The sequence below is a fragment of the Haliotis rubra genome, unplaced genomic scaffold, assembly GCF_003918875.1.
Source record: "Haliotis rubra isolate DU_JTF1 unplaced genomic scaffold, ASM391887v1 Scf454, whole genome shotgun sequence".
NCBI classification, from domain to species: Eukaryota; Metazoa; Mollusca; class Gastropoda; order Lepetellida; family Haliotidae; genus Haliotis; species Haliotis rubra.
In genome coordinates, this window is record NW_025767140.1 from 732,030 (window position 1) to 753,793 (window position 21,764).

Sequence of the window (21,764 nt, forward strand, 5' to 3'; positions counted from 1 at the left end):
TGGGAATAGTAGGGTGGTTATCAACAATTATTTCCATGAATAAAGTTAGCGGCGACTAAACTTAGCGAGTTCACGGCTTGAATTGGGGCGGTTTGATTGTCATACAGTAGGGGAGATCAATAATTCGCTTGAGAAAAATCAAATAATTGTACTTGCTCACAGTATAAAATGTATTTTTTTATATTTATGTACGCTACTTGTTACAAATACCAATCATACTTGTTCCTGAAATAAAGCATTTATGTTGTTGAAAATGTCTTATTTTGTTCTTTACACAACCTGTCCCGGGACGATTCCAAGCGATTTCCAGGAAAAAGGCCCCCTCACGCCTTGTGTTCTTGGGCGCCAAACAGTTCGGTTTTAAAATGCTTATCAGTCGTGCTAGAATGAAGATAAAGCTACTCTGTTTTCAATTTTGCGGTCCTTTATCGTTAATTTAAGACCGCTAAATGTTTAATTTAAAACTTCACGCTTACGAGTTCGTTTTTTAAATTACATTTAGCGGTATTAAATCAACGATAAAGGACCACAAAATTGAAAACAGAGTAGCTTCATCTTCTAAATACATGACGATTTTTAACTACTACTGGAAGATTTTAGACCATAAATACTATGACTTCAGGAAACATACTTAAAAAATACTGATCAAATCTACATCAATGGTACAGTTCCTGCCATTTATTTTCACTTCAGGTCAATAGTGTAGACAGGCAGGGTGTTCTCCACAGCCATGTTCCACTCAATACTCTTATCCAAACTGTTGTTGTGACCATGCACATTTGTCCTCCCTCTCGTCCTCCTTCTTCCTCTGTAAACCTGGCTAATCCTTTTGACCAGTTTCAAAAGTCCTGTATCATGACTGTAATGGACACAGACCCTTTGCAGAACTACACATACAAGTAATAATGGAAAAGTTATGTTACATTGTATTTCTGACAGTAAAATATGTCTATTAAATGATAACACGAGAACGGATTTACATCCTGGTTTAGTTACGAACTCTTCCTTTGATGTATCCAATTCAGACTCTGATCTGAGGTATGAGTTTGAATGGTTAATTAAAGACGCCCTGTATTTAAGTGACACCATTACAACCAGTCTTTAAGTTATAATCCCGTCCGATGTTCCCCTACAATCAAGAGTAATTCACAAAACAATTAAAGTAAATTTAAACACACTACTATTTTTAACCAGTCTAAGTAAACTTAGGCTCAGTAGTATTCGTTACACTGCTATACTGATCAGTATAGTAGTGTAACGAATAATAATGAGCCTCAGTTTACTTAGACTGATTTTTAACTGCAGTATATACTGAGTCAAAAAAGAAACTTCACAAAACGTAATTTGAAAAATAATGAATAATTTTTCTCTGATGATACATCTATATATCCGAAATGGGATCCCTATCTTTCGACTTTAGAAAAACGTTAGCAAAACTTACTCAAACCCATCCATTCGTCGTGCAAATGACGTTAGTGCCAAATCAGGTTATGCACGTTCAGTCGATCACGTGATCTTCGCATCGAAGTTTTCTTCATATGCACGTGTTAGCATTGGCCTCAAGAATTGAAAAAAACACTTTGAAACCACAGTTCTAACGGTACTTGAAATGCCACGATTGTCAAATGTGGAACGTAAACGTGCCGTTGGCATGTTGCAAACGGGAAGATCAGTTATTGACGTCGCAAGAGCAATGGGATGCAGCCGTCGTACTGTGTATGACTTGCGAGGTCGTCTACAACAAACTGGCACCACTTCTGATCGCCCTAGGTCGGGGCGTCCACGTGTGACGTCACGAGCAGAACACCGTCAAATCGTCCTACGTCACCTACGTGACAGATTTCTGCCGACTACACGAACCAGGGCTGAGATGTTTAGAGGTCGACTGTCCTCACAGACCATTCGAAATCGGTTGCGGGCTGCCAATCTACATTCTCGACGTCCATATTGTGGGCCAATATTGACGCCGTTTCATCAACGTCAACGTCTGCTGTGGGCCCAACGTCACCTCCGATGGACCCAGAGAGACTGGAATCGAGTCGTCTTTAACGATGAATCCAGGTTTACCCTCAGATTTGCGGACGGCAGACATAGAGTCTGAGACGACGTCGTGAACGGTATGCCCAATGTTGTGTACAGGAAGTCGACAGATTCGGTGGCGGAAGTTGCATGGTGTGGGGTGCTTTCTGTGGGAACAACCGTTCCCGACCTCTGGTCATCCGTGGAAACCTCACAGCTGCTGCTTACCGCGACCAGGTGCTCACCCCTGAACTCGTCCCTTTCATGGCAGCTCATGGCCCAGGTCTACAGTTCCAGCATGATAATGCTCGGCCGCATACCGCGATGTTGACACGAAAATTCCTTCAAAACGCTGGAATCAACGTCATGGACTGTCCATCGAGGTCCCCTGACCTTAATCCAACAGAGTACGTTTGGGATGCACTTGAGAGAAGGCTTCGTGGTCTTAGAAAGCAGCCTCAGAATTTGCAGGAACTTGGCGCTGCCTTGCAAGAGCAATGGCGCAGAATCCCCAACCACGTGTTCACAAGCATCAGGCAGTCGATGAGGAGACGGTGTTTGGCAGTGGTGAATGCGCGGGGCGGCCATACACGATATTGAACTGAGAAATTTCGCATTTTTATTCTTGTGACTTGACATTCTGTATACCCATGTTTTGGAACGGTGGTGTAGCCTAATGGAACTGATTATGGCACTGTCAGTGTATTGAGTACATCACACAGATCTCAGCAATGAAATAATAACAATTTAACAATCTTACCATCTCTTGTTCTTTTATAGTGCCCTGAAGAAAGAATGTGAAGTTTCTTTTTTGACTCAGTATACGTTATTTTAATTTATGGCTAGATTGTGAAAAACTGCTAAAAGCTGAAGGGATGGTGTAAATCTAACTAGGGTCCATGCAGGAAGCAAAAGTACTGTAAGTCCCCATGGTCCCTAGTGTGGTGATCTACGTTTAGGTGTTGGCAATCTATAGCCTGTTTTTATATTGCATTGTCATCTTAGTTGAAATGTTTAACATTAAATTACTTGTTGTTGATTTACACCTGAGATAATTTGATTGTTTAACTGTCATTCATTGACAATTCTTTTTAAAGTTACCTGTAAACCGTATAAATCTATAACTTGATTTAGTCACGGTATGGCTGAAATACTGCCAATCTGAACTCACTTTATAATCAAGGGGGCGGTGGCGTCGCCAAATGGTTAAAGTATCCGCTCGCCACGCCAAAGAGACCTGGATTCGATTCCTTACATGGGTACTATGTGTGAAACCCATTTCTGGTGCCCCCATCTCGTGGTATTCCTGGAATAATGTTTAAAGCGGCGTAAAACCAAACTTAAACCATCACTTTTTCAACTTGCATTTGTTTGAAATGACTACCATCAAATAAGTGAAAATCTGACCTGTTTATTAATGTTCCTGAGTAGGTGCAACTATACTAGGCACATAAAGAAACTGTGCATACAGAAATTGAAAATCTAAATCTATCAAACCTGTGTAGACACATACGGATTCAAACTCAGAGATTAGTGACATGTATCCAACATGCATGCACGTGCCACGTTCCGTGACGTTAGTGGGTTCGTCCTTGAGACGTGCAATACGTTGTTGCACGTGCATTCCGGGAAAGAGAAACAGAGCAAATGAATGCCACACAATACTGTCACTTTGGAAAGCTCAACCCCTGCCCTTGCGATTGTTCAAAAAATTAAACTGCTATTGAAACGCATAGCATGCCAAGGCTCACGCGTGCACAACGTCATGAGGCCATTGGGATGGTCCGTAGGGGAATGTCTCAACGACAAGTGGCTGCACGTTTCCACTGCCACCGGAACACCATTTCTGCACTGGTGAGACGCTACCAGAACACAAATGACGTCATCGATCGGCAACGTTCTGGACGTCCACGTGTAACAACGCCAAGACAGGACATATGGACAAGGGTGACCTATCTTCGCCACAGGTTTCAGACTGCAGTGATGACTGCCCGAACCATCCCAGGACTTCGCCGTATCCACCCCAACACAGTTCGACAACGTTTACGTCATCACGGGATCAGACCACGACGTCCCGCCATACGGCCTATCCTGACACAATGTCATCGACAAGCTCGCCGAATGTGGTGCCGAAATCATGTCCGCAGACCCTTGTGTTGGTGGAGAAATGTTGTTTTTACAGATGAGTCCAGGTTTAACATTTCCCATAGTGATGGACGTCAACGTGCCTATAGACGCGTGGGAGAACGTTATGCACAAGCCTGTGTCTTGGGGAGGAATCGCTTTGGTGGTGGTTCCGTGATGATTTGGGGTGGAACAACAGCACGCCAAAGAACTCCTTTGGTGGTTGTTCAGGGCAACTTAACTGGTGTGGGCTACAGGGATCAGATTCTTCGACCTGTGGCAATTCCTTTTCTGCAACGTCATGGCCCTGGGTTAACATTCCAACAGGACGATGCCCGCCCTCATACGGCAAGGGTTGCTATGGATTTCTTGCAACACCACAACGTTGACTTACTGCCTTGGCCTGCAAATTCACCGCATCTCTCCCCGATAGAGCATGTTTGGGACGAGATGGATCGACGTCTACGCCGTCTTCCTCATCCGCCAGATAACGTCCTTGACCTTGCAACAGAACTTGAGAGAATCTGGCGTGACATCCCACAAGCCTTCCTTGCACGTTTGATAGGCTCTATGCGTCGTCGATGCACTGCTGTTCTCAATGCCGATGGTGGACAAACCCGTTATTGAGCTGGTGAAATGATCGTTTGACCCCTGTCCCGCTTGTGGACGTCATTGTGATTGACTTTTCAATTGAAATTCTCCCGACTTGTTATGGTCTCATGATCCCTCCATTAAAGTTTATATCTACCTTTGACATTGTTATCGTACTTATCAACTGGGATACTATTTTGACAATGCACAGTTTCTTTATGTGGCTAGTATATTTTCCGACAAACGTCACAAACTTGCTGATGAATGTGTTCCGAAGTCTTCTTTGAATCCGCACATGTGTCAACCGTGGTTTAATGGGTTAACGACTGCACACAGGCTTGGGCGGTGACGGAACCAGGCTGAACACTATTTCCATCGCCGCTATGATTATGTTACATAATTTGAACATATTTTGACTACTAAAGGAAGGTGTACATTTAAGCAAACTAAACGACAATCTTGGCAAAGTTTGTCTCAAAAATAACTTCACGAACACCGATGTCCCAGTCGTGGAACTTGTATTTACAGATACAACAAATACTGCTGGTGAAACTGTGGTCAAACATTCTTGTCGTCTAATCATGTGCAGAAATGTGAAAATATCAACATCAGGTAGAAAAGAAAACTATTCGTTTCAATTCAGATAACTGGAATGATTACAACCAAAAATATATATACATTATCAGCTCCTTACACATTTACCAGAATCCTGTTTAGAAACCTTATTAACTATATTTGAACCCCCTTCATCATGCTAAGACAGCTTTTCTTTTTGTGTCCGTTAGGACGACCTTTAGCGCTAGGTGTACTAAAGGTGCTGTCAGGCCTCGATTGGGGGAATTAGCTATAGGGAGCAAGCCTTGAAACAAGAAAGGAGGCAGAGCTGTGAGATCCAGGGTTTATTCAAGCAAGTGAATATATGACATTCACATTGTATCAATTCATACATAATAATGACATACAATCATAGAAATAATAATCAGTGATATCCTAATACAGTTTATATCTAAGTCAGGTAATATAAGCAAAGTGTGGTACAACAGGGCATGTACGGTAACTGCTTACAGAAACATAATACAAATAACACAACCTATCCTTGGGTAACTACGATACTGATAAACAACATAACCTGACGGATAAATTAATCATCAACAATAATTGCAAAGAACAAGTACTGAGCGGAGCGCCCAACAATTCAATTACAGCATGTAGTGCCTATAGTTCATTAACTGCTGTGCGGAACGGAACGTTTAATATATCATTATACAAATACTTATGTTGGTGAAATATCAAAATACAATGTTGGCTGTTGTAACCTATTCTGTGAGCGCATATATTATTTGATCGGCGGACTATTGTAAAATACAGAGTAACTGACCTACATATAAATTCATCTTTGCTGGAAATGATTGTATAAACTCGCGGAACTGTTTTTGTGACTAAGCTACTAGAATCTAGGCTACTGAACGGGAATCTAACCTGCATATACAGATCTAACACGCAAACATGAATGAAACTAGACAAGGACTGGGAATACACACATGTGTGTCGAAACATAGAAAAGAAATATTCGTTTGTACATGAAAAACATTAAACGTGATGAGCCCACGACGCATAAATAAATATCCCTGGATAGTGCCTAAGAATTATCGGTTATCTAGAACTAGCATTTACAACGATAGGTATTTAAAAAGTGCTACAATATCGTAGGAATGTTTCAAACCTAACTCTAACATATTCTAGACGATAATGACAAAGAAACAAGTGAAACATAAACAATAATAAAGTTTAAATGTTATTTACGTTGAAACAAGAAAGGAGGCAGAGCTGTGAGATCCAGGGTTTATTCAAGCAAGTGTGCCTGAGATGGAAGAACCTAGGATTTTATACCCCACAGCTCTACTCGTTTGTCATTATCAAGTTTCTATAAAGTTGAAGTTTCCATATGCGTTATCTGATAAGGTTTACTACACGAGGTAGGTGGTAAGAAGATGATTACCTAACAAGGTTTGATTTTCTTTATGGTGTAGCCACGGTCAGCTTGCGCCAGCTGCTTAACAAAATATCTGTCAGCGCTTGACCATGGCATTTACGACAGGACAAAGAGGATGGCATGATGGTAATCTCGATCTTGTTCAACAAAAGTTGATTTTCGATTACGACTTAGTTGGTGGTAGACATGCTCCTGCTGGGATGGGACTACTTATCTGTGCTTGACCAAGGGATGTACCCGAGAAGAAAGGCCGGAGCCGACACAGCTCGCTAGCTTCATCTTTGATTAATTAGTTTAGGTTGGCGTGGATGCGTTTGCTAATTGCCTACTACTGTGCTTGACATGCGGGGCTATAAACAAGATACACTATGCACTGCGACTTGCACGTATACGAATTTTCTTTGTTATGAATAATTTGTGAAAAATATAAAAATGTATGAAGAAATATATGCACTGTAATAATGCTGTAACGCTGTAGTTGTACCCATACCAAAACCTTTACGTGATTATACCAATCCTTCAAATTATCAACCAATTTCATGCGTTTGCAAAATCAGTAGACTGACGTGGTCCTTTGAATCCAATTGTCATCATGATCAAGGTGTCCCAGAAGTCAGTATTTTGTCTCTCACATTACTGAGCATTATCTAACTAAAGTTTTAAATGACTTAATTTATAGATCGCTATTTGTGGATGATTTGAATATTTTTGGTCACAAAAAAAGTTGAACACTATTGAAATGCTGCTACAGCCATGGTTAAATAAAATCCGGAAATAACCTTTGGAAATGGTATTTATGTTCTCAAAATCTAATACAAACTGCACCCATTATTGTAGAAATTATAGACATCATAACGACCCTGACTTACTTTTAGACGATACTCCTATTAAAGTGTAATAGAAGCCAAGTTATTGGGTATAATCTTTCCACATGAATATTTAAAGAATAAATGCCGGGAGGCCCTTGATTTGTTAAAATTTGTCACTTATTCAAAGCAGGGCGGGGCTATGAAAACCCCCTCCAACTGTACAGAGCACTGATATGCCCAAAGCTTGACTATGGAATAGCCTGAATTTTTCAGACAATTTTTCAGCTCTTCAATATATCAGACATGGAAACGATTTGTTTTTCTTAACAACCTCTGGTCAGGTGTCATGTTATATCCACAAGACAATGCACTAACCTCCAACAGGATTAGACACTGATATTTCAACAGGACATCACTACGCCCCATATCGTGATAAACTAGATATTTTACTGTCCTTCGTTGACAGGTTTTTATAATTTACCTTTAATTATTATAAATATATAACTTGGTTTAGTAACGATATGGCTGAAATACTGCCGATGTGACTTAGAATTTTAACTTGTCCAAAAGCGAATTTGAGCTCATGAAGTGAAAATATCTTAAATATTTTGAAGGCATCTGGGTTAATCTTTCAGAACAAAGGATCTGAAATAAATCTTTGATGAAATTCGATCGTGTTGAAGCCTTGAGTATTGTAAAGAAATGGTCACTTCCACATAGGTCACCGGTGATTGACCATTCATTTACTAAATTAGCATTGAGTCAGGCCCAGTGCTGAATATATCCCTGTGGCAGGATGTAAATACGTGTTGAAACCATCTCTTATATACATAAGTTATAAAACGGCAGCATTAAATCTCAGTCTAGTACTCGTAGCTAAATCTCGTGGCTAGTACACATATCATCATTTAAAAGCTCTCCTACCCGGCAGCTGTCAATTCCGGATGTCCGGATTCCGTATAATCTTCAGTTATTGTACCATTTAGCGCTAGTACCAACAACCTTCCCACGGGTTTAGGGGCGGTGGGGGTAGCCTAGTGGTTAAAGCGTTTGCTCGTCACGCCGAAGGTCCGGGTTCGATTCCCGAAATGAGCCCATTTTTGGTATCCCCCGCCGTGATATTGCTGGAATATTGCTAAAAGGGGCGTAAAACCACACTCACAAGGCCTTCAGATCACGCATGGTGGCACAGGACTTAGGGAGATGACTATATGAAAAATGAATTTCAACCTTCTGAAAAGCCGAAGCGGGTGGGGCATACGAAGTGCAAAATGTGAAGGCAATGTGAAAAGTCGGACTGCAATTATGTCCTGTCTCACCAACTTGGAGGAATCACCAGTGACATTTGTACTTGGCGGCGAAACGTGTTTGCACAAATCGTATTTTCTGATATCATTGTTGATATGATAATTTAGATATATTTCTTGCAAACACATATCTGACTTAAAATCATTAAATCATTAAACTTATTCTTAAGTCCTCTGCACTTCCAATGTATTATGTTGGACGATGTCATGGTGAACGTTTACGTTAAAGGAAGTATTCCTCCGGCACTGCCATAAATGGGTTGTCCATACCCAGGGCGTCAAATGAATGTCTCCGCAAATGAACTTTTTCTGGATTTCTGTTTTCCATTTTATCTTATTGTTCGGTTTGAACAAGTGGTTCTACATTTCAGGTTCATTGGGGGCAGGTTCGTCATCATCGCATCTAGATTGGGTTGATAATATTTGAGAATCACTAACGGAGTTTATGTTGATCTAATTGCAAATATGTCTGGATTCAAAAGCAGAATGAACAATAAATGCAGAATATGTGTTATTTTGTGGCTTTATGGGAAACGAGCTTTTTTACCTCCAGAAAAGAGGTGTCATCATGTTATATTTTATGTATTTTGGATTGGCCTTGCAACACAGGACGTACCCTTGGTGAAGGTCGATGCTGCCTTTCAATGTACATGTATTTCCGTTGTTCCGAAGTCGGTGATCAGGTAGTGAGAGACGTAGGGCAACTGTATGCATGATTTGGAGCCATGTATAAACATTTGACACCTAAAAGTTCGGGATTGATTGGGGACATACACCTCCAATTAATGTTGACGTAACCAGAATTTATTGACTGCTCACAGTCTTCCGCTTTTGAGTTCATGTATCAGTTCTTGCTCAGACATGTCGGACAGGCCACGAGGTCTGATGAGAACAATGCCTCGGCAAGAATTAAAAGCTTTCTCCACTGTACAGCAACCTCAATATTGTCAAAGTTAACAGGCTGATGAGTTGTTGTCTTCCTGGACAGTCGACAAGAATCGAGCCACTGTGAAGATTTGCCACGGTTTTCACTTCTAAACAAATTCTAGAAACAGCTTTGGAAATGGTTAATGGATTGAGTTTAAACCGGTCGCTTACCTCTGCTGCTTCGATGACAAACTAATTGAGCCCAGGAATCATATACAGGCGACACATTTACGATTCAACCAGATTTATCAGTATCTGCATATACATATTTACACCGGGATCGGCTTCCAATGTATTATGTTGGACGATGTCATGGTGAACGTTTACGTTAAAGGAAGTATTCCTCCGGCACTGCCATAAATGGGTTGTCCATACCCAGGGCGTCAAATGAATGTCTCCGCAAATGAACTTTTTCTGGATTTCTGTTTTCCATTTTATCTTATTGTTCGGTTTGAACAAGTGGTTCTACATTTCAGGTTCATTGGGGGCAGGTTCGTCATCATCGCATCTAGATTGGGTTGATAATATTTGAGAATCACTAACGGAGTTTATGTTGATCTAATTGCAAATATGTCTGGATTCAAAAGCAGAATGAACAATAAATGCAGAATATGTGTTATTTTGTGGCTTTATGGGAAACGAGCTTTTTTACCTCCAGAAAAGAGGTGTCATCATGTTATATTTTATGTATTTTGGATTGGCCTTGCAACACAGGACGTACCCTTGGTGAAGGTCGATGCTGCCTTTCAATGTACACATTGTATTTCTGATGAGAACAATGCCTCGGCAAGAATTAAAAGCTTTCTCCACTGTACAGCAACCTCAATATTGTCAAAGTTAACAGGCTGATGAGTTGTTGTCTTCCTGGACAGTCGACAAGAATCGAGCCACTGTGAAGATTTGCCACGGTTTTCACTTCTAAACAAATTCTAGAAACAGCTTTGGAAATGGTTAATGGATTGAGTTTAAACCGGTCGCTTACCTCTGCTGCTTCGATGACAAACTAATTGAGCCCAGGAATCATATACAGGCGACACATTTACGATTCAACCAGATTTATCAGTATCTGCATATACATGTTTACACCGGGATCGGCTTCCAATGTATTATGTTGGACGATGTCATGGTGAACGTTTACGTTAAAGGAAGTATTCCTCCGGCACTGCCATAAATGGGTTGTCCATACCCAGGGCGTCAAATGAATGTCTCCGCAAATGAACTTTTTCTGGATTTCTGTTTTCCATTTTATCTTATTGTTCGGTTTGAACAAGTGGTTCTACATTTCAGGTTCATTGGGGGCAGGTTCGTCATCATCGCATCTAGATTGGGTTGATAATATTTGAGAATCACTAACGGAGTTTATGTTGATCTAATTGCAAATATGTCTGGATTCAAAAGCAGAATGAACAATAAATGCAGAATATGTGTTATTTTGTGGCTTTATGGGAAACGAGCTTTTTTACCTCCAGAAAAGAGGTGTCATCATGTTACATTTTATGTATTTTGGATTGGCCTTGCAACACAGGACGTACCCTTGGTGAAGGTCGATGCTGCCTTTCAATGTACACATTGTATTTCCGTTGTTCCGAAGTCGGTGATCAGGTAGTGAGAGACGTAGGGCAACTGTATGCATGATTTGGAGCCATGTATAAACATTTGACACCTAAAAGTTCGGGATTGATTGGGGACATACACCTCCAATTAATGTTGACGTAACCAGAATTTATTGACTGCTCACAGTCTTCCGCTTTTGAGTTCATGTATCAGTTCTTGCTCAGACATGTCGGACAGGCCACGAGGTCTGATGAGAACAATGCCTCGGCAAGAATTAAAAGCTTTCTCCACTGTACAGCAACCTCAATATTGTCAAAGTTAACAGGCTGATGAGTTGTTGTCTTCCTGGACAGTCGACAAGAATCGAGCCACTGTGAAGATTTGCCACGGTTTTCACTTCTAAACAAATTCTAGAAACAGCTTTGGAAATGGTTAATGGATTGAGTTTAAACCGGTCGCTTACCTCTGCTGCTTCGATGACAAACTAATTGAGCCCAGGAATCATATACAGGCGACACATTTACGATTCAACCAGATTTATCAGTATCTGCATATACATGTTTACACCGGGATCGGCTTGAGCGGCCTGTACGAGGCAATGTTGAGACTGTTGAGACACATGAACTGTCGTGCAGTCATGCGATACAGGGAGCGAAAAGATGTAGTAGAAAACATTCAAGTGAATGTGTGGTTGGCTTTCAAGAAATTGAAAACATACAGATTTAGAAGGTAAGCATTGCCAATTAGGCCCCTGAGCCACTGCCTTCTGACAGATTTCACTTTGCTAACGTAACTATTTTAGCCCACACTAACAAAACACATCTTATATTAAAAAATATAGTTTATATGCGTATACAGTTTACGCTCAGCCCTTGGCATAACCAGCTTATCGATAGAACCCGGGACTTTCTACCACCCGTCCAGGTGAAGTCAGGGTTGAGGTGGTTTTTTGGCCAAAAGGAACGTTGTTCCTGGCTCTGTGCTATCCAATAGGAGCAGTTTATTTACACACGTGACGATCCGGATCAGTAGAACCGGGACTTTCTACCACCCGTCCCGGTGAAGTCAGGGTTGAGGTGGTTTGTTGGGCAAAAGGAACGTTGTTCCTGGCTCTGTGCTATCCAATAGGAGAAGTTTATTTACACACGTAACGATCCGGATCAGTAGAACCGGGACTTTCTACCACCCGTCCAGGTGAAGTCAGGGTTGAGGTGGTTTGTTGGGCAAAAGGAACGTTGTTCCTGGCTCTGTGCTATCCAATAGGAGCAGTTTATTTACACACCTGACGATCCGGATCAGTGTTGTTATTCAGCAACAGATGCCTGTAAGAGGCGACTGAAGGGATCGGGTGGACAGAGTTCCCGATGCATGGTATCGTAGTATTGTGTAGATCGATGCTCACGATATAAGTAAGTTCAGACTCGATTAATTAGGGACCGGCGTCATTTAGCTGGAATATTGTTGACTGTGGCGTTAAACAACAAGCATAACAAAAAAAATCATGTTCACATGTGAATGTTAATTCCAGTTTTCATGCCATTGTTCACATATGGGGAAATGTCATAAAAGCTTTGTAACTTTTTTATGCGTGAAGATAAATTAATTTTTTTGGACCATATCGATTTTAAGATAATTGCCAATGTTCTAACATTTCATATTTTGAATTTTTTTAAAAGAATTGACGAGGGTCCTAAAATGCCCCCAAAGCGTGTTTTCAACCGAAACGTTCTAAAAAAATTGACAAATATAATTGCATTATTTTAAAACTTGTTTTTCACATGTCCTTATAAAGAAATGATGAAGGTATAAAATGGCAAAAGAAATTTCATCATGGTAGCAGTAATTAAGGTCAAACTTTTGAAATGAAGTTAAATGTTCCCATACGGGAACATTGGCAGGATCATCGTTAAAATCAATATATTCACATACACTGTATTAATCGATAAGAAAACAACGAATGAACTGTTTCGAACGATATATCTTGTCCTTTTGGATAAGCCAATGAATTGCTTTATGTTATTGTATATATTATTATGCACCTAACTTCCATCCATACAGGTTTCTCAGTGGCGCTTTGTACAGGAGATATAAGAAAAAAGTCATCCAGAATAGCTAGTTAAATCTTTGCTTGAAGAGTCTTAAACTGATGTTTGTCAGAGACAGTCCTTATAGTAAGAGGTAGATCGTTCCACAGTAGAGTGAGTGAGTTTAGTTTTACGCCACATTCAGCAATATCCCAGCTATATGGCGGCGGTCTGTAAATAATCGAGTCTGGACCAGACAATCCAGTGATCAATAGCATGAGCATCGATCTGCGCAATTGGGAACCGATGACATGTGTCAACCAAGTCGGCGAAACTGACCACCCGATCCCGTTAGTCGCCTCTTACGACAAGCATAGTCGCCTTTTTATGCCAAGCACATGGGTTGCTGAAGACCTATTCTACCCCGGATCTTCACGGGTCGTTCCACAGTAGAAGAGCTGAGGCAGAGAAGGCTTGATGACCCATTGATGATGTCGTAAATGGGACTGACAGGCGAAAATGGTCGACAGAACGAAGGGTATGGAGTGGTTGGTATATGCTGACACGGCTTCTGAGAACGTGACATGATGATTCATCCTAGACACAGTTTTGGGTTTGAGCAATTGTCTTGTACTGAATCCTGATATTCACGGGCAACCAGTTGAGGACCTTCAGGTCAGGTGTTATATGCTCTGTTCACAACCCTTGCTGCTGCATTCATGATTCGCTGTAAATTTGTGAACAGAGATGAAGGAATATGGAAGAAAAGAGAAAATAATCCAGTCGTGATGTGATGAGAGTCTGCATAAGAAGTTTTGTCGTTTCATGGTCAAGAAGATGTCGAATTTTACTGATGTTGTGAATGCAAGTTTTGCTCAAGTTCTTGAGATTTTTTTTCAAGGGACATGCTGGATTGAAAAATGATTCCAAGATTTCTTGTACATGGAGTGGTTCTGACATTGTTGTTGCCAATGTCAAGTGACAGACCTGCAGACACTTTCAAAAACTGATGTTTATAACCAAGCAGTAGAAATTCTGTTTTATTGTCATTTAATTTGAACAATAAATCACTGTCATCCAAAGATCTAATCTCGCCCACACAGGCTTCAATTCGATTGATCCAGTAGCTGTTTCAGATGGCTTTAAGATATGTAGATTTGATTGTGAGATTAGATAGTGGTCGATTACCTGGTTCAGACTCGATAATTTACGGACAGGCGTCATTTAGCCGGAGTATTATTGAGTATGTTGTTAACAACAAGCATAACCAAAAGAAACAAATCATATGCACATGGCAACTGTAACACATGGCAACTGTAACACATGGCAACTGTAACACATGCCAAAATCAGGAATTAGACTTACTGCTCGTGCATGGTGCTACTGTGTGCAAACTATCAGATAATTATGTGTCGGTGTTACGGCTCGAACGATCGTAATAACGTAATGATGTTTTCATTTCAACAGAACGAATACAAAGCGAATTACATCATAAACGATGTCACATAGATGTTCATGTCCTGTTTGATTAAATATATAGTTTCTGCGCGTAATTTAATCAGTTGTTCATCATCTACTATACAATCATTTACAATAATAAAACATTTCTACTCGTGAAGATCTTCAGCAACCCATGTTTGTAACGGGATTGGGTGGTCAGGCTCGCTGACTTGGTTGACACATGTCATCGTATCCCAGTTACGTAGAACGATGCTCATGATGTTGATCACTGTATTGTCTGATCCACACTCGATTAATTACAGACTGCCGCCATATAGCTGGAATATTGTGAACAAAGAAAGAAATATTATGGGCATCTATTATTACAATTCTTTCCCTACTAAAGAATCGACGGTGAATATATTACTCGCCCAGTAGCCGAAGGCGCCAAAATCTGCTGTATTTACACGACGGGCGGGTTGGGGTAGCCTAGTGGTTCGCTCGTCACGCCCAAGTCCTGGGTTCGATTTAACACCCACCAACCCACCCGTCTATACTTTCTACCTCCACCCTCTCGGTGAAGGTGCACGGGTGGTCGTATATACATTTACTATTTACAGACCGCCACCATATAGCTGGAATATTGCTGAGTGCTCTGGTAAACAACAGACAAAACATTGTAGCTATGTGATAAAGGTGTGCTATGTAAAGTGGACCTAAATATAAAATCTAGCGAACGGGTTAGAAATGGTCTTCAGTAGCCCAGGCTCATCTCGATTCATTGGTTGATGCGTTAAACAACAGACTGACAGAGAGTATAAGCTGTATATCTTTGCCAACAGTGGCCTACCATCTCAGAAATGTCACCTTCAGTGGACACTTCCTACATATCAATGGCAGGCTGGTGTGCAACGAGGGATTTTCTATGCTGGATGCTGCTGTTGTGTGCCGGCAAATGGGTAACGACAGGTGAGTGTCATACATAGCGTTGACAGGATTCAAATACTCACATTTCACAGTATCCCTACTGCAGTCCGACCATGTGGAAAACATTAAGTATATGAAACAAATAGCTCTTTTTACCTTTTCCCTTATTCATATTGTTTCAGGTTTGGTTTAATTTCGTTAAAATGTCCATACAGCCAGGGTGACGCCCGACCAAAAGGGCGGTCGGGGAGCCTAGTGGTTAAAGTGTTCGTTCGTCACGTCAAAGACCCAGGTTCGATTCCCCACATGGATACAATGGAATATGGAATGGAATGGAATATCGCTTTAAGCGGCGTAAAACCATACTCACCCACCAAACAAACATTTGTCACAAATCAGTTTAAACTGCTGATCCCATACCAGCAACAATCACTCACAACAACTGATCTATGACCAACGGGGAGAGCTCTGTGGATATACAACTTCTATATTATCAATATGCTTTTTCTGCAGTATTGTACATCACTTGCTTGACAACGGTCTTCGTAGCTACACCGAAACGTCGCTCATATCAATAAATTCATAAAGAAGTTGTACCATATAACTCTCCCGTTGTTCACCACACGTACTTCTATAAGCCACTGAAAGAAGTCACTACTGCACAGGAAAGTAATAGCTACCGACCTATTCAATCTATTCTCTTTCAGTTCCCATGTTAACATAATGTATGATGGCACGGCAAAAGCGAACACATCCCTCATAGGAGAAGGGTGCAGAGGAAGTGAGACAAGACTTCAACAATGCTACTTTGGTATCAAGTCTGGATGCAGGCGTACAATACCTGTTTCAATCATGTGTCATAAAGGTACACTTCTAATAGTCCACTTTGTTAGCTTATAACAACACAACAGCACACACCCCCCCCCCCCCCCCCCCTTGCGCCCCCCCTTACTTCACAGGCATTTGACCCGTGAAGACTCGGGTTAGAATTGGTCTTCAACAACCCGTACTCCTTGAAAGAGGCGACTAACGGGATCGAGGGGTCTGGCTTGCTTACACGTGTCATCGTATTCCAATTGCGTACATCGATGCTCATGATGTTGATCACTGGATTGTCTAGTCCAGACTCGATTATTTACAGACGGCTGCCATAAAGCTGGAAGATTGCTGTGTGCGGCGTTAAACAAACAAACAACAGTTGTGGGCAACTATCATTACTATTCTTTCTCTACTGGAGAATCGACGGTGAATATATTGCTCCCCCAGTCGCCTAATGCGCCCCAATCTGCTGTTTATACACGGGGGCGGTGGGGGTAGCTTAGTGGTTACAGCATTCGCTCGTCACGCCGAAGGCACGTGTTCGATTCCCCACATGGGTACAACGTGTTAAGCCCATTTATGTTGTCCCCAGCCGTGATATTGCTGGAATATTGCTAAAAGCGGCGTAAACCTAAACTCACTCACTCGCTGTTTAGACACGATTTCCTGTGGGTCTGCCAGAATCGCATGATGATGGACTGGGTCCTATCCACAGGACGATTACATAGGGACACATGAATGAAACCTTGTTCGGAGGAGAGATAAACCGATCTCACTCACTCACGTACTCGACTACTTTACTTACACCTAATCAGAACTCTCTCTGTTCTCATATATTTTCCTCACCTATTTCTACCTTCTAACCTCTCAGTTAAGGTGCACGGGTGGTCCTGGTATCTGTACAACTCTTTCTGACGGACTTACTATCTTGATGAAGTCACAACATGTTTTCTTTCAGGAGAGAAACAAAAGACGAACATCACTGTGCTACCAAGTAACAGCATCCGTGTGTACAATGGGACAACTGTCACTGTGACGTGTTTAGCTAAGGGCAGGTACATGCCATCAGAGTATTGGTACACCTGGACACTTGCAAATACTTCCAATGTTGTTGGATCTTCACCTTCAATATCGCTGCGACTGGACGAGGCCTTCCGGACCAAAAAGAACCTTACCTGCTCAGTGGCTGTCAGAAACCAAACCCAAGGGAATAAATCTATCGATCTGCAGGTCCTCGGTAGGCATTGTATTAGTCTACTAAGTATGTTACAACTGTATGATAGAAATCTTTCCTTTTAAACCTCCAGGAAATCTATCGTCCACATATATCGCATGCTTGGAGCTAGTTATGATACTTTATTCACTGACCTTGTTATGTGCAGTGAATGTACTCTACTAAGTTTATGTTCACACTTAAAACTAGTGTTAGGCACCACGTCCTTCACAAACGCGATGTAAATCCAGCTAAGGTCACGCAGGTAGCAAAGGTACTATAAGTCTCCATTGTTCCTAGTATGGTGGTCTACGTTCAGTTGTTGGCGATAGATTGCGCTTTGAGCATAATATCCAAGTATGGAAAAGCGCAATACAAATCCACTATTATTATTATTATTTTTTTTTTTTTTATGATAGCAATATTTTAGATTGTATCGTCTTACATAGTTAAGATAAGTTAGATTTTCCTACTAGTTTTACAATTATCTATGTGACTTTCTAGTTACTTGTACTGTCCTACGCCGATTTATTATGACATTATAACTTGTTTTAGTCGCGATATGGCGGAAATATGGCCGACTTGACTTAAAATCTTAACTCACTCACTCCTTCACAAACGCTAAGCGTGATTTCATCACCAAGCTGTCTTTTAAAATCCTTTGAAATTTTGTGAAAGCGACCTAACTATCAATTCTCAAAGGATAAAGAAACGTTCCTTTGGTTTCCGTGAATTATTGTCACCTTTCAAATCGGTTCTGCAAACCCTCTTCAATCTTCAGCCATTATTGAGCACACTCACAAAGTACACTCGATGCGTTACCCAGTTTCACTCTTCCAGGTGACCCCCCGCCATTGGAAGCCACATATGACCTGCATGTTGGCGAGATTCTAGAATTGGACAAAGATTGTAAAGCTCGTTGTAACTGTTCCTTGAGAAAGGTAAAAGGTCACAGGGACCAAGACAGCTTTGACAAAATACCTTGTAATATGTCGATAACCAACAAATCACAAAGTGGCTTGTACATCATCAGACGCACAAACTACCTCAATGTCACGATTGGTGAACCTCGAAAAGGGATCTCAGCCGAAGTAGTAGAAATTCAAGTATCTGGTGAGTTTTATTCTGATATAAATTTGGTAGACACCAAAAGAAGGTGATGATGTCTCCACACCATTGTAGCCCAGTAGAGATGTTGCTACCGCTGGGCCGGCAACGTGGATGTTCTGTCTGCTCAAGGTGATGTGTTGTCTGGTGAGATTGTGGTAACCAAACAATGTCATCTGAAAGCTATCGTGCACGTTATTTCAGTCACGATATGGTTGAAATATCGCCGTTGTGGCCATAAACTCACTTTTTCACTTCGTGCATGTTTATGACATTAAATTTCCAATTTGTCTGACATTTTTGTTTAGGCTCTCAGTTTGTCTGATATCTTGTAATCTTTATTCAGGCTATGATAATTACTGGATTATATGACAATGTCTGTTTGAATTATATTTCATACTGTGTCAGACTGTCAGTTTAGTTGCCAGTTGGGTTCTGTGTCAGACTGTCAGTTTAGTATTTATATGTGTAGCACCCTGTTGATGGCTGCATGCATATATTTTTAAGTATTTCCGAAAAATAGCTCTTAAAGCCACAATGTCAGCACACTTGAGAGATGTTTCTTTATTTTAATTTGCTTTGTTGGTGCAATATATTTGCGCCTATATAATCACCCTTTGTATTATACTATTTGACCGAAGTTAATTTAATTGAGAATACAAACATATTTTATACCTCAGCAAGCATACATAACGAACGTGTGATACATCAAACGATTATTGATTGTAGTATTGTAATTCATAAGCAAATTGAGTAAATATATATGCTATTTACGTCTTCTATAATGAGGCAGGTTTGTCGTTCAAGAATTGTGGACCATGTTCATGTTCTCTTAGATAAACCAACCATCGAGTGTCCAGAGCAACAGTATGTCATCAGCAGTGGTTCCAAGAGACACCAAATGTGCCGTTTCCAAAGCCCATGGTTCATAAAAAATTGCACTGGTGATCCGCAAGCGTCATGTATCAACTGCAGCATCCATACTAATGAGATACACAACCGTGGAAACTTTACCTGCGAAGTGGGCTACTCCAACAAGCGCCTGAATGAGTCCAACTCAACAACCTTCAATATACGTCTCCATATTCTGAGTAAGACCCTTTTCTATACATTTCCCCAACAAGAGATATGTTTTCTATTGTTTCCTTAATCTATCTATCTGCCAGATTCTCAATGGCAGATTTAAATCTTCTGTGGATCTCGGTAATCGTGATAATCTTCTGTACAATGAGTTCTCTCCACTGCTGGGCCTAGGTTTTCGAAGCTCTCTTAGTGCTAAGATAGTCGTAAGTGCCATAGATTATCATTAACTTACGACTATCTTAGCGCTAAGAGAGATACGAAATACTAGGCCTGAACATGTAAAGCATGGGCCTAGATTTTCGAAGCTCTCTTAGCGCTAAGATAGTCGTAAGTGCCATTCAATTACATTAACATTAACTTACGACTATCTTAGCGCTAAGAGAGCTTCGAAAATGTAGGCCCTGGTCTGTATGTGGTAGCAAGGTCCAGTTGCTAGGTTATGTAGAGGGAAAATGGTGACGTAGACTTAATACAGATACTAGTGCTGGTATTGGCATACAACCTGCGATACGATACATAGAGAATACTACACGAGGTCTCATTACATACGAATTATACGAAACGAGTGTGCTTCCTATGGTATCTGACCGAGCGAAATAGCGTATTTTTGTTCATATTTTGGTTTCAAACCGAAACCGGTTTCATAAAGAGGTCGCGGAAGAGTTTTGTACTGTAGTACAATATTTGCATGACGTCACACTGTAATGACGTCACTGCCTTGGTAACCGACGTCACGATGCATGTCAGTTGTCATCGCCTCGTACAGCCTCGTACAGCCTCCTCCGTAGCACCCCGTTTCTTGGTTTCCAGTTGCTCCATTCGGCTAACATCACTGGTGGAAACATTGCGTTTATGTTTTTCGACGGATATAATGTCTCAGTTCGACTCACAATTAAACAGCGACACGGCAACGTTCGCGATGTTTACATTCCCACAATGCATTTAAGTTGTAGAATGAATGAATGCACGTGTTTGTATGAAAAAATAGTTACGTCAGAATGTGACCTAATTGAGAGGCCATCGGTTATCCAATCAAATCGTTAGAATCTCAGGTCAAGTCTTTACGACACAGGTCAACGCGATACGACACTCGTGTGACATACGAGATTAGTATGCAACTACCCATACGTTGACCACTTGGGTAATAAATCACGATACTAAACTTCTTGTCACGACGATATATTGCCAAAGTATTGTGCACTGCGATGCGATATGAATTCCGATACAATAGTGGCGATGCTATACGATACTAAAATCTTTAATTCTAACTCCAACTAATAAACACCTTAAGATCAAAACAAAACATTTTAAAATATTGCGTCAAATTCAGCCAGCGTTTTTCCTTGTTCATTCGGAAGTGAGATAATTAGGTTTATACTGTGAATGTTAATAAAATGCAAGCGCTATGTTTGACAGAGTCCCTGACGCAAGAATTAATGTTCGAGACACATATGAAGGGAAAATAAGTCAGCATATATTTTAATCATGAAACAAAAGTAAGTCTGTCTTGACAGATATCGCGATTCGGCAATATTCAAGTTAAACATCGATGTATCGTAGCCCATTTGAAGTATCGTTTCGGGATATACGACAATGTAAAACTTTGTATCGATTCGCTGTATGGGAAGCCTATGGATCGATGCATATCGATGAATCGTCACACCACTTACAAATACGATATCGCTTGAGAAATTTCAGCCTCGTCATCCTCTGAAATGAATTCTATTGATCGTAGTAGCGACAAAACTATTGCTGAAACGTATTAGGATAAATATTCTTTAGAGATGACACCAGGCGTACGCGAAAAGGTTATATATTATGTTCGCC

The 21,764-nt window shown here is 40.9% G+C and overlaps 1 protein-coding gene across 18 annotated transcripts in view; it reads left to right on the forward strand.

Annotated features, from left to right (window-relative positions):
- LOC124289999 overlaps positions 1–21,764 on the forward strand; it is a 35,671-nt gene that overhangs the window by 6,114 nt on the left and 7,793 nt on the right. For all 18 annotated transcript variants that reach the window (XM_046726657.1, XM_046726662.1, XM_046726664.1 and 15 more), the window contains exons 2-6: positions 15,631–15,757; positions 16,423–16,580; positions 17,493–17,771; positions 18,588–18,860; positions 19,691–19,945. In XM_046726657.1, coding sequence (XP_046582613.1) covers positions 15,631–15,757; positions 16,423–16,580; positions 17,493–17,771; positions 18,588–18,860; positions 19,691–19,945 — 1,092 coding nt within the window. The remainder of the gene's footprint in view (positions 1–15,630; positions 15,758–16,422; positions 16,581–17,492; positions 17,772–18,587; positions 18,861–19,690; positions 19,946–21,764) is intronic.